At 43.1% G+C, this 11,902-nt stretch overlaps 1 protein-coding gene across 1 annotated transcript; it reads right to left on the bottom strand.

Moving 5' to 3' along the window:
- Positions 1–1,490: 1,490 nt before the first annotated feature.
- On the bottom strand, positions 1,491–1,853 carry LOC145391119 (zinc finger BED domain-containing protein 5-like). The gene has a single exon (XM_080265804.1). It carries the CDS (start codon positions 1,851–1,853, stop codon positions 1,491–1,493), a length of 363 nt encoding a protein of 120 aa, XP_080121930.1.
- Positions 1,854–11,902: the final 10,049 nt, after the last annotated feature.

Here is an 11,902-nt window from a genome sequence, read left to right as displayed (position 1 = left end):
TCATTGACACCACTACCACATATGTCACTGACAGTAACAAACCACTCTGTATATATAACATATAATTGTAAACTCCCCATAATATTATAAGTAACATCTGTCAATAACACCACCACCACTTACGCCTGTGACAGTAACAAACCACTCTGTATACATATCATATGATTGTAAACCCTCCCATAACATTGTATCAGTAATATCTGTCAGTAATAGCACCACCACCACTCATGCCAGTGACAGTAATAAACCACTGTATATATAACTGTCATCCCTCCCATAACATCAGTAACATATGTCAGTAACAGCACCACCGCTCATGCCAGTGACAGTAACAAATCTCCTAATATAACCTCTACTTGTAACCCCTCCATTAACATTCTCGTTCTAGGAAATATCTGATAAGTTTAATGGAGGTAAAAGTCATAAAAGTGCCGTGGGTGAAAATTAAGACTTAGAGAGTTGTGGCAACATTGTCTTTACTGGCCGTTGGGTGGTGTGCGGGACTGTAGGGAAGAGATGGGATGCGTGTGACACAATGGGTTTTGTGTTTGTGTGTGTTAGGCGTCTGTAATTTCCATACCCAGAATACAACCCGCTCAGTCGATTCACATGAATAGCTGTACCCGCTGCTGGGTGAACCTGGAAGTGGGAAGTGTCTAACAATTACACTGGCTTGGGTATGAACCCAAGAACCTTTCCTTTGTAACGGGAGTATGTTATTGCTCGAACACCGCGTTCCCTAAATAATGACTATCATTTACTTTAATGATGTCTCTTCTGTAATTACTCAGCCAATCTAATAATATATCTTTTCTATCGCTCATAATTTCACATTCGGCCAAGAAAGCAACTGCTTATTTATTACCCGAGTAAGACGGCCTGTCCCGCACATGACTGATGTATTGGTATTAGCGGGGGTATTTTTACGACATGTCGGCGGGTCTTCTGGTAGATTAGTAAAGCCTGATTTAATGAAAATCAAATCCTTAAACTGTTCCCTGCCCCAGCTGGGATTTGAACCTGGGTCCGTTAGGACTGCAGGCCACCTCTCTACCGATTGAGCCACCGCCTCCCCCCTATGCTTCTGTAGCCCCAATTTTGATCCCAGCATCGCTTGAGCCCCATCAGTAAAGACTCCACAACAATTTCCCCAAGTTTTTCTGTTAGGTGTGAAGTAAGAAGTAAACTTTTCCATCATATCTAAAGCTTTTGTGGTAGTTTCAACCTGAGTACCGAAGAGATATTCATCTTTGATGCATGCATGAATACATACTTAACAAACACTAGTAGCTGTGCAGAAAAACATCCGTTGACTCATTCAGCTGTACTGGATATATACTAGTTGGAGACAATTTAATCTCCTGTGTTACTTGTTCCATGATATCAGCGGGCATTTCACTTATTCTCTGTTTGCCGTGTCGTTTGACAAGGAAATCTACTGAATCGTATGGACATTTGACTCTCCATGAAATTGCTTGACCGTCTTTACATTACACGGTTGAATTACGGTTTCGCCAATCGTGTGGGGCCCTTTTCTTCCTTGTTATTTCAAGGGAACCCTCATATGATGCCTCTACTACACTTATATTCTGTTGTTGGAAAGCACCACTCCCATCCAGTCTTTGTTTTCTAAAACTCTGCTCGTGTCGCTTGAAGTAACTGAGGTCTTTCTCCACATACTGTGGATGGATCGTCGTCTGCTTCAGCGTATTAGGCCTCATAGAATCGTTGCCCAGTACCTTGAAACGTAGCACACACTGAGGTTTCTCGATGCCATCAGCGAGGGTTGATGTGAGTCCGTAGTTAATGTATTCATCATTGTACTTCAGCTTTATAGCATCACTGGCAGCCATCGCAAATCTCTCTCTCTCTCTCTCTCTCTCTCTCTCTATACTGTATATATCTATCTATCTATCTATCTATCTATCTATATATATATATATATATATATCTATATATATATATATATATATATATATATATATATATATATATATATATAAAAAGACAGAAATAGACGAATGATATCGTTTGAAATTATGAGGCCACTTGCACCAAAGTAAATTAATTCGCTACAATGAATTAAAATAATTACAATTTCAATAATTATATTTAATTAATATCGTACCATTTTTACGCTGTCAAAATTTTTGACAGTGAACACTAATTGTCGATGCAGAAAGTAGGCAAAAAGGTGTCAAACGCAATGAAAGAAACATAAGATAACACATGTATAAATGTGTAATCATCCAAAAAAAATCGATAATTATAAGAACAAATACTGTTGTACATTTGTAGCCGACTCTACCTTGCATTAAAATGTCACAGTGTTTGTCATTCATGTCAAGTCAGAGCCGCTAAATGTGCAATGAAATCGGTTTGGGGGAAAGCTATATTATTTAAATTCAGTGTAATTTTTTTTTTTTTCCAGCATTGATCTAATTCAGATAGTTCAGTGAAAGTGAATTAGCTGGATTTTGTCATAGATTTTAAATCAGTGCCGTATTTTTTGGTACAAGTGGTCAATGTTAAAAAAAAAAAATAATGAATGAGGAAATGAACAGAATTGAGATTACGGAGAGAATATGTGAAAACAATAACAAAGGTTGAGGTGTGATAGCGAGACCTCCAGTGAGCTGGGAAAACAGGGTGGAGGAATATATATAAACTATAAAACCATATATCAAAATATATCGATATGTAGATAAAGAAAAAAAATGTCAGTTTCACGATACTGATGTCAATTAAATATCTCGCAAAGTAACACTGGAATACTGTACAGAAAGCAGTAGATACAGTATTTCTCACAAGTGTACATCTGTGGGCGCCAACTGGGGTCATGGCCTAGAGGGAGGTTACAACAGGGCGCGAGTGAGACACACTTGCTCTCTGTACACAGTCCTATGTCTGTTGGAAGGATCCCTTTCTAAAGACAACAAGTTCACTCTTACAAATTGCATACAAAGTGTTGCAACTTACCCATATTTTTTCTTGCCTGCTCATTGGTCCAGCGATGTCGAAACTTAGCAAGTATAGTGAGAGGGAGGCGGGCGACAAGCTTAAACATGTGACCCCGTCATCTGAGTGTATGGCAGAAACACTCCGATTTACTAAATATACCAATACTAGCCTGCCATGGTCACCTTAAAATCCTGCCGTGGGCCCCTTGGGGCCCATGGCTCCCAAATTGAGGACCATTGCTCTAGACTAATTTGATTAATTCATTTTCTTGCAGATTTTGCATTTTTTTTTTCTCTCTCTTTTGACAGCAGTATGACCACTTACATTTTCCATTTCACCACCCCTGTACGACCCCTGCCACGCTTAATATGACTTACTTCATAGTTGGCATCCTCCTACACACCTGTTCGACCACTTACATCTTCCATTTCACCAACACTGTATGACCTTTCCCACAATTAATATGACCTCCCTCTAGTTTTTCATCCTCCTACACACCAGTATGACCATTTATGTTCACACTTTCACCATCGCTGCACTATCTCTGCCTAAATCAAGTTTATCATTCTCCAACACGCTAAAACAACCACTTACATTCTTCATTTCACCACCTCTATACAACTCTTGCCTAGCTAAATATGACCTGCTTTGAATTCAACAGCTGCCTACACACCAGTACGGCCCCAGCCCCTCGCTCCCCAGCACGACATCAGCCGCTCCCTCCCCTGCACGACCCCAGCCTCTCTCTCCCCCCTCGTATGCAGAGTTGATAACATTGCCGTCGCTGGTTTCTTCCATCCCACTGGGTCGTGATGACATTGAAATACTCTGACATTTGATACAGAAACTCACTTTTTATTCGACTAGAGTGCCTGATACATGCACACAGCCTTCGCCACCGCCCACGTCATTATATTAATTATATAGCCAGTTGTGCATTCAAATCACACACATACCAAGGCACTCTCTCTCCCTCTCTCCTAGTCTCCCACTCCCTCTCTCACACCTAATCTCCGTCTTCATCCCTCTCCCTCCTTTTCTGCAAGTCTCCATTTCCATCCCTCTCTCGTAGATTTCTTCTCCCTCTTTCTCTCCTAGTCTCTCACTCCTAGTGTCCCTCTCACTCCCTTCTTTGTCGCAGTCTGTCATACTTCATGTCAAAAGCGTCCTTGTTTCACTCAGTTGTTGATTTCCCCTCGAACTTTTTTGTCCACAAAGGTTTTTTTTCGGTGAGCGTTTCTGCCAGCCTGGATATTTAAGTAACAACATGCTCTTGCGTCTCAAACAAAGAACTCTGGTGGCTGTAAATTTATGGGTGGTGTCTATTTTTTTATGGCTGTCAGTAATCTGTAGTGCTTATACCTTTGTGTGTGTGTGTGTGTGTGTGTGTGTGTGTGTGTGTGTGTGTGTGTGAAGCTCTCCAAAATGTTAATGGTAAAGGAATTAATGACAAATCGCTAAAGTGATTCAATAAATCAATAGCGACAAGGGAAATATCCAGAAGAGCCGAGGCGTATGGTAAATTTAGTTTCACTTTGGTAATATTAGTGCTTAAATTGAAGTGGGCTGTATGGATGGGGGGATGAGGGTTCAGATAATGTGTATGTGGTGGGATTTACATATATTAGGGTGTGAGGTGGCTGATGATGTCGAGTGTGTAGGGTGTTCAGATACAGTGAGGTGGGGGTGTTCAGATGAAATGAGGTGTGTTGGGTGTTCAGATATAGTGGGGTGTGTTGGGTGTTCAGGTATAGTGGGGTCTGGTGGGATATTCAGATACAGTGGAGTGTGGGTGTTCAGATATATTAAGGTGTGTTGGGTGTTCATTTGTAGTGGTGTGTGTGTGGCTCTTTGATAATGTGGAGTGTGAGGGGCTTAGATATAAAGAGGTGTATGGGAGTCCAGATATAATAGGGTGTGGGACGTTCTGATAAAGTGGGGTGTGGTGGTTCAATAGCACGGTGTGTGGTTCAAATACAGCGAGGAGTGGGTTTCGTGTATAGTGGGGTGTGTGGTTCTAAAACAGTGAGGTGTTGGGGTTAGGTACAGTGGGGTGTGGGGAGGTTAGATGTGGTGGGGTGTGTGCAGATTAGATATAGTGGGATATGGGGGGTTCAGATACTGTGGGATGTGTTGAGATTAGATATAGCAGGGTGTGAAGGGTTAGGTATAGTGGGAAGGGGGCGTTACAGTGGGTTCTGGGAGTTAGATAAAATGGGACTGGCTATTAGATATAGTAGGGTGTGCAGTGGGAGGTAAAGTGAGGACTCAAGTTTATACCTGTGATAAGCCACAGTAATAGCCTCATCACGCCACCATAAAGGAAGTGGCACATAATATGAGTTATATCTCATCCATCACTGTGTTCTGGGAACACAAATACGTCAATTTATTTACAGATTTCATCAAAATATATTATACAAGAAAATGATTAAAATGCTCATACACAAGCACTAAACATACAAGCAAAGGGAATTATTTTAAAAATCAATTGTTGAAAGAGGAGAAGCAGGGGAAGGCAGGAGACATGGTGGCAGAAAGGGCGGTAGGAAAAGTGAGGAAACATCGGGGCAAGAAGGGAGCTGTGGGAAAAGGGGAAAACATGGGGACAGGGAAAGAAGTAGGGAAGGAAGGAAGGTATCGGGGCAAGAAGCGAGGTATGGGAAGGAAAGATAACATTAAGGCAGGGAGGGAGGTATAGTTGGGAAGGGAAGTAAACAGCAGAAGAAAGAAGAGGCAGAGCTTGATGTTAGGAATTTTTACCTCGGCCGGACGGAGTTCGACAATGTATTATTTTTGGTCGAGTTTGTTTGTTTTTCTGTTTGTTTGTTAGCAACATTACGGAAAACCGGCTGAATGATATTACATGAAACTTTCAGAATATGTGGACACTGGTCCCCAAAGAAAGTGATTAAATTTTGCAGGTAATCGAGTGATCTTGAAAGATCAAATTTAAGGTCACAGATTTTAAGTGGACTATAACTTGGAAACGCTTGAATATATATTTACTATTAGGAACATACAGGAACTCGTAATATGGGCTTTCATTTGGCACCAAGACCTTTGACCTTGAATGACTTTGAAAGGTCAAACTCAAGGTCATGGATATATAGGGGGCTATAACTCGAAACTTTTTTTTTTTTTTATGCGAGGAAGAAGGAACCAAAGGCCATGAGCCCACAGTAACAGTTCCCTCCAAGAGAAAAACAAAATACAATAGAGAGCCAAATTCAAGATCCGATCATTTTGAGATGCCTGGACACACTACGTTTGAAAGACTGGAGATCATAGGCAGCAGGAAATACAGACAGAGGGAGACAGTTCCAGAGCTGACCTGTTGCATAAATGAAAGACTGGGAGTAACGGTTAACTCTTGCATTAGAGAGTTGGACAGAAAAGGGATGAGAGTTTGCTGCCAGATGGGTGCTACGCGCCCGTCGTAGAGGTGGAGGAATGCAAGCAGACAGTTCAGAGGAGCAGTGACCATTAAAGTAGCGATAGAAAAGAGATAAAGATGCAACAGTGCGGCGAAGAGACAGAGGTTGAAGGGAGTCAGTAAGAGGAGGAGAGTTAATGAGACGAAAAGCCTTTGACTCCACCCTATTGAGAAGAGCTGTATGTGGGGAGCCTCCCCACACATGAGGGTTGTACTCCACACTGGGGCGGATAAAACCCCTGTATAGAGTCAACAATTGTGCAGGGGTAAAGAAAGAGCGGAGTCGGCTTAGCACACCCAATCTCTTGGAAGCAGATTTTACAAGAGATGCAATATGATCTTTCCAAGATAAGTCCCGAGTAAATGAAACCCCAAGCATGTTCAAGGATGATGCAGGGTTAAGCTGAATATTATTAAACATTAGTGGGTATACCTGTGGAAGATTTTGTCGGGTTGATAGGTGTAACAACTGAGTCTTAGATGCATTAAAGACAACCATATTATTTTTACCCCAGTCAGAGATATGAGCCAAGTCAGACATTAGGTGTGCCATAGCCTCATCCCTTGTTTCTTGAAGTAACTGTTGAGATGGGCGTTGCGGGAACCGAATGAAAAGGTGAAGGGTGGAGTCATCAGCGTATGAGTGGATAGGGTTAGATGTACAGCTTAGAAGATCATTGATGAATAAAAGGAAGAGAGTTGGTGATAGGACAGAGCCCTGAGGAACACCACTGTTGATAGATCTAGGAGAAGAACAATGGCCGTCTACAACAGCGGCTATAGAACGACCAGAAAGGAAGCTAGCGATGAAGGCACAGATAGAAGGATAGAAACCGTAGGAGGGCAGTTTGGAAATTAAAGATTTATGCCAGACTCGATCGAAAGCCTTTGAGATGTCAAGTGCAATGGCAAAGCTTTCGCCAAAGTCCCGAAAGGAGGATGACCAGGAGTCTCAAAGGTAGGTGAGAAGATTGCCAGTGGAGCGTCCCTGACGGAACCCATACTGACGATCGGAAAGAAGGTTGTGATAGGAAAGATGCCTTAAAATTTTTTTATTAAGAATTGACTCGAAACCTTTTGAAATACAAGACGTTAAAGCAATTGGACGATAGTTGGAGGGTTGGGAGTGGTCACCCTTCTTTGGGACTGGCTGAATGAGAGCAAACTTCCAGCAAGAAGGAAAGGTACAAGTTGACAGACAAAGGCGAAATAGTTTGCCTAGGCAGGGTGTAAGCACAGAAGCACAGTTCTTGAGGACAACAGGAGGGACCCCATCAGGCCCATATGCCTTGTTAGTACTGAGGCCAGTGATGGCAGAAAATACATCAACTGAAGAAATTTTAATGTCGGCCATGAGGAAGTCAGAGGGGGGAAGTGATGGAGGAACAGCACCGGAATCGTCTAAGGTGGAATTGGAGGAGAAAGCCTGTGTGAAGAGATCTGCTTTATCAGTAGAAGAAATGGCTACAGAACCATCAGAGTAGAAAAGAGGAGGGAAGGATGATGAGGTAAAGTTGTTAGAAAGATTTTTGGCAAGGTGCCAGAAGGAGCGGGAAGAATTCGAGTTGGAGAGTTGAGAGCATTTAGGATGGATGAAATAATTTTTAGTAGAGCGAAGGACAGACTTAGCACGATTCCGGGCAGAAACATAAAGATTATGTGATTCAGGGGTGGGTTGGCTCCGGTACCTTTTGTAGGCCTTCTCCTTGTTGCGGACAGCATTAAAACAAGCGTGATTAAACCAAGGCTTTCTTGCGTTAGTCAAAGGATATGAGAAAGGAATGTATGCTTCCATGCCCCAGAGAATAACCTCCGTAATGCGCAAGGCACACTCAGATGGCTCACGGCCATGGAAGCAATAATCATTCCAGGGAAAATCAAAGAAGTACTGCCTGAGGGCCTCCCAGTCCGCGGCTCCAAAATGCCACAGACGACGTTTCCCTGGAGGGTCCACAGGCCGTACCGGAGTGATAGGACAGGTTAAGGTAATAAGGTTGTGATCGGAGGAGCCCAACGGAGAGAAAAGATTAACAGAGTAAGCAGAAGGATTAGTTGTGAGGAAGAGGTCAAGTATGTTGGAGCTCTCTCCAAGGCGGTCAGGGATACGGGTAGGGTGCTGTACAAGCTGCTCTAGGTCATTAAGGATAGAAAAGATGTAGGCTTGTTCACCAGGTGGATCCGTGAAAGGAGAGGAGAGCCAAAGGTGGTGGTGAACATTGAAATCTCCAAGAATGGAGATTTCAGAGAAAGGAGAAATGGACAGAATGTGTTCCATCGTAGAAGTAAGATAGTCGAAGAATTTTTGATAGTCAGTAGAATTAGGGGAAAAGTAAACAGCACAGATATATTTAGTCAGAGAATGACAGGAAAGCCGAAGCCAGAGTGTGGAGAATTCAGAAGAATCAAGTTCAGGAACACGAGAGGAAGATAAGTCGTTGCGTATGTATACATAACAGCCACCTTTGGCTTTGAAATGAGTATAGAGAAAGTAGGAGGATACAGAAAAGGGTTTGCTGTCAGTTGCCTCAGACAGCTGAGTCTCCGTTAGAAAAAGGTGAGGTTTAGAGGAGGAGAGGTGGTGCTCAACAGAGCGAAAGTTAGATGAAAGGCCGCGAATGTTGCAGAAATGTAGAAGAAGAGAGTCAGACAGAGGTTCCAGGCACCTCGAGTCGTCACCGGGAGAGAGGTGGATGGTGGGGGCATTTATGGTCCCCCCCCCTGGGGACTCCGAGGCTGGGTGAATTGACGCCATTTTTGGTAAATTTTGAATAGGAAGTGTAGTGTGTACTGTGCATGTAGTTTGGTGAAGATAGTTAGAGAAATTTGTACTGGAGAGCATGCTGGCCTACTCTCTGTGTAACTGAGACACTGAAAAAGTTCAGCAAAGGGGGATGGTCAAGAACTAGTCCTGAGGGCTGATGAAACGGGAGCTCCAGCACTCCCTGTCATCAGCTTTCTATCCACCTCGGGAGTACTGCCCTGCTCGACTGGTGCTACAGTCTACTCCACAGAGATATTTATTATTATCAACATGTAGGAAATCCCATATGGGTTTTTAATTGGTATCTTGACCTTTGACTATAAATGACCTTGAAAGGTCAAGCTCAAGGTCACGGATATTCAGAGGGCTATAACTCAGAACTCGTTAAGATACAGATATTTACTATTACCGAGATATAAGAGGTCCCATAATCGTGGGCTTTCTTTTGGCAGCATGACCTTTGACCTTGAGTGACCTTGAATGGTCAAACGCAAGATCACATATTTTCAGAGGACGTAACTGGAAAACAATTGGGCCATGTAGACTCTAATTGTGCACTGACACTAACTGGCAGAAATAAGTCAGTATTTAAAGGCAATAAAATAACTGCTGTCGGGCGAGGTTTATTGTGCATGGCATCACTGGTATGGAGATGTAAGGCAAGGAAGGAGGATGGATATAAGAACCAGCTGGCGTGGATGATGAACATTTATTGACTCTTCCACTGATAAAGGCCACTGCTAGGCAGTACACTAGCAGGGGAGGCAGGCAGAGGAGCAGGGTAAGCTGACTGGCAGTAAACGAGAAGGGGAGCTAGGAGGATAGGTAGGATAGGCAGTCAGTCAGTAAAGGAGCTGGGGAGGTAAGGAGGTAGGCAGGCCGGCAATAAACTAGCATGGATTTGAGGAGGCTGGCAAGGTAGTTAGGCAGGTAGTACACGAGCAGGGGAGGTAGGCTGATAATTAACCAGAGTAGGGAGGCAGGCAGGAAACGAAATGGGGTGGTAAGCAGATAGACTGGGTAGGTAGGTGTGTAGTTACTAGAAGAGTGGAGGCAGATTTGAAGAGTACTGTATAGGCGCAGACTGCAATAGAGGCGTGTATGTAGAGGACCAAAATCTGTAAACTGTTTATTCGTTAGTAACACAATGCATCATGTCATTTGTGTGTGTGTGTGTGTGTGTGTGTGTGTGTGTGTGTGTGTGTGTGTGTGTGTGTGTGTGTGTGTGTGTGTTTATTTTCAAGTGTGTGGCAGAGTGCATGCAGTAATAACCTTACTATGGAAGGAAGTCTCTGTACCCTGTGTTTCGTTTATGTAATTTTGTATCATTATGATCCTGAAGGCCAGTCATGCAAGGCGGTTCCTGACTAAAACTGATAACACTGATCTACAGTTTTAGGAAGCTGACTGCTTCAGAGATGAAATGTGCTGTTTCTGGTAGATTTTGACTTGCTGATTTCAAATAACACCATTATATCCACTGATTGGCTTCTGGTTTCCAGATATTGTCATATTTAATAGATACATAGTAAGTCAGTGTATGTATATTTCATATCACATTAAGACTGAATAATACAGACAGAATATGCTAAAACACTAATTCAGCATGATGCTGTGAAGTGCTACAGTAATTGTGCAAGTCACACCGTCGTTCAAGTTCATTCATCGTCTGTTTGCCGTTTCTTCGCTTGCCTCTTGAAGCTTTTGAGTGGAGCATCCCTGGTCACAGTCCAGCAGTAGTCTGCTAGCATTGATGGACTCCACTTGCCCTGATATCTCTTCTCCATTGTTGCAATATCATGGCGGAACTGCTCACAATGCTCGTCACTTATTGCTCAGCAGTTCGGTGGGAGAAAATCCAGGTGAGAATGTATTTTTAGCGACATGTTCCAGCCTAGGCTTTTGTAAGGCCAGAGCAGGTTTTCCACCAATTCCTTGTAGTCGTCCGCCTTCTTGTTCCCAAGAAAGTTCGTTGCAACTCTTTTGAAAGCCTTCCATGCCAGCTTCTCCTTGCCTCGTAGACCATGGTGGAACTCACCATTCCCGACGAGTTCCCGAATCTGAGGACCAACATACACCCCTTCTTTTTATTTTCGCCTCACTTAGCCTCGGGAACTTTTCAAGGAGGAACTTGAAGGCTGGCTTAGTCTTGTCCATCGCCTTAAAGAAGGTCTTCATCAGGTCCAGCTTGATGTGTAAGTCAAAGAGTGGGGGATGCTGAACATTTTTCTGCCCCGGTTCCAACGACTGTCAAACGGCCAGTCTCATTTGATGTAGTGTGAAACTCTTGCTTGCCTGTCCCATTCACAAAGAAAACAGCAGTACCTGATGTACCCGGCCTGTAGACCAAGCAAGAGAGCAACAACCTTCAAATCGCCACAGAGCTGCCACTGATATAAATCGTAGTTTATACATCTCAGGAGTTGCTCTGTGTTGTCGTAGGTTACCTTCATATCTGCTGCATGGCCAATTTTTTTTTTTTAAGCAAGGAAGAAGGAGCCAAAGGTCAAGAGCCCACAAACCGTTCCTTCCAAGAAAAAAAATACAAAAGAGAGCCAAATTCAAGATCCATTCGTTTCGAGATGCCTGGACAATGTGTTGCCGTTATGTAGCAAAACGGCTTTGAGGCTGGTCTTTGATGAATCGATGAACAGCCTTCACTCAGAAGACTCATAAGCAATGTTGAGAGCCATCATCAATCTGCTGATGTCCTTGCAGGCCACAAGTTCTCCCTCCATAAAGAA

The sequence above is a fragment of the Coenobita brevimanus genome, chromosome 17 (assembly GCF_032717465.1).
Source record: "Coenobita brevimanus isolate Jiangsu-jjx chromosome 17, ASM3271746v2, whole genome shotgun sequence".
In the NCBI taxonomy this organism is placed as follows: domain Eukaryota; kingdom Metazoa; phylum Arthropoda; class Malacostraca; order Decapoda; family Coenobitidae; genus Coenobita; species Coenobita brevimanus.
Note: the sequence above shows the minus strand (reverse complement) of the source record. Positions and strands in the feature narration are given on the sequence as shown.

Coding starts and splice junctions, on each gene's coding strand:
- LOC145391119 (XM_080265804.1), bottom strand. CDS start 1,853: ATGGCTGCCAGTGATGCTATAAAGCTGAAGTACAATGATGAATACATT.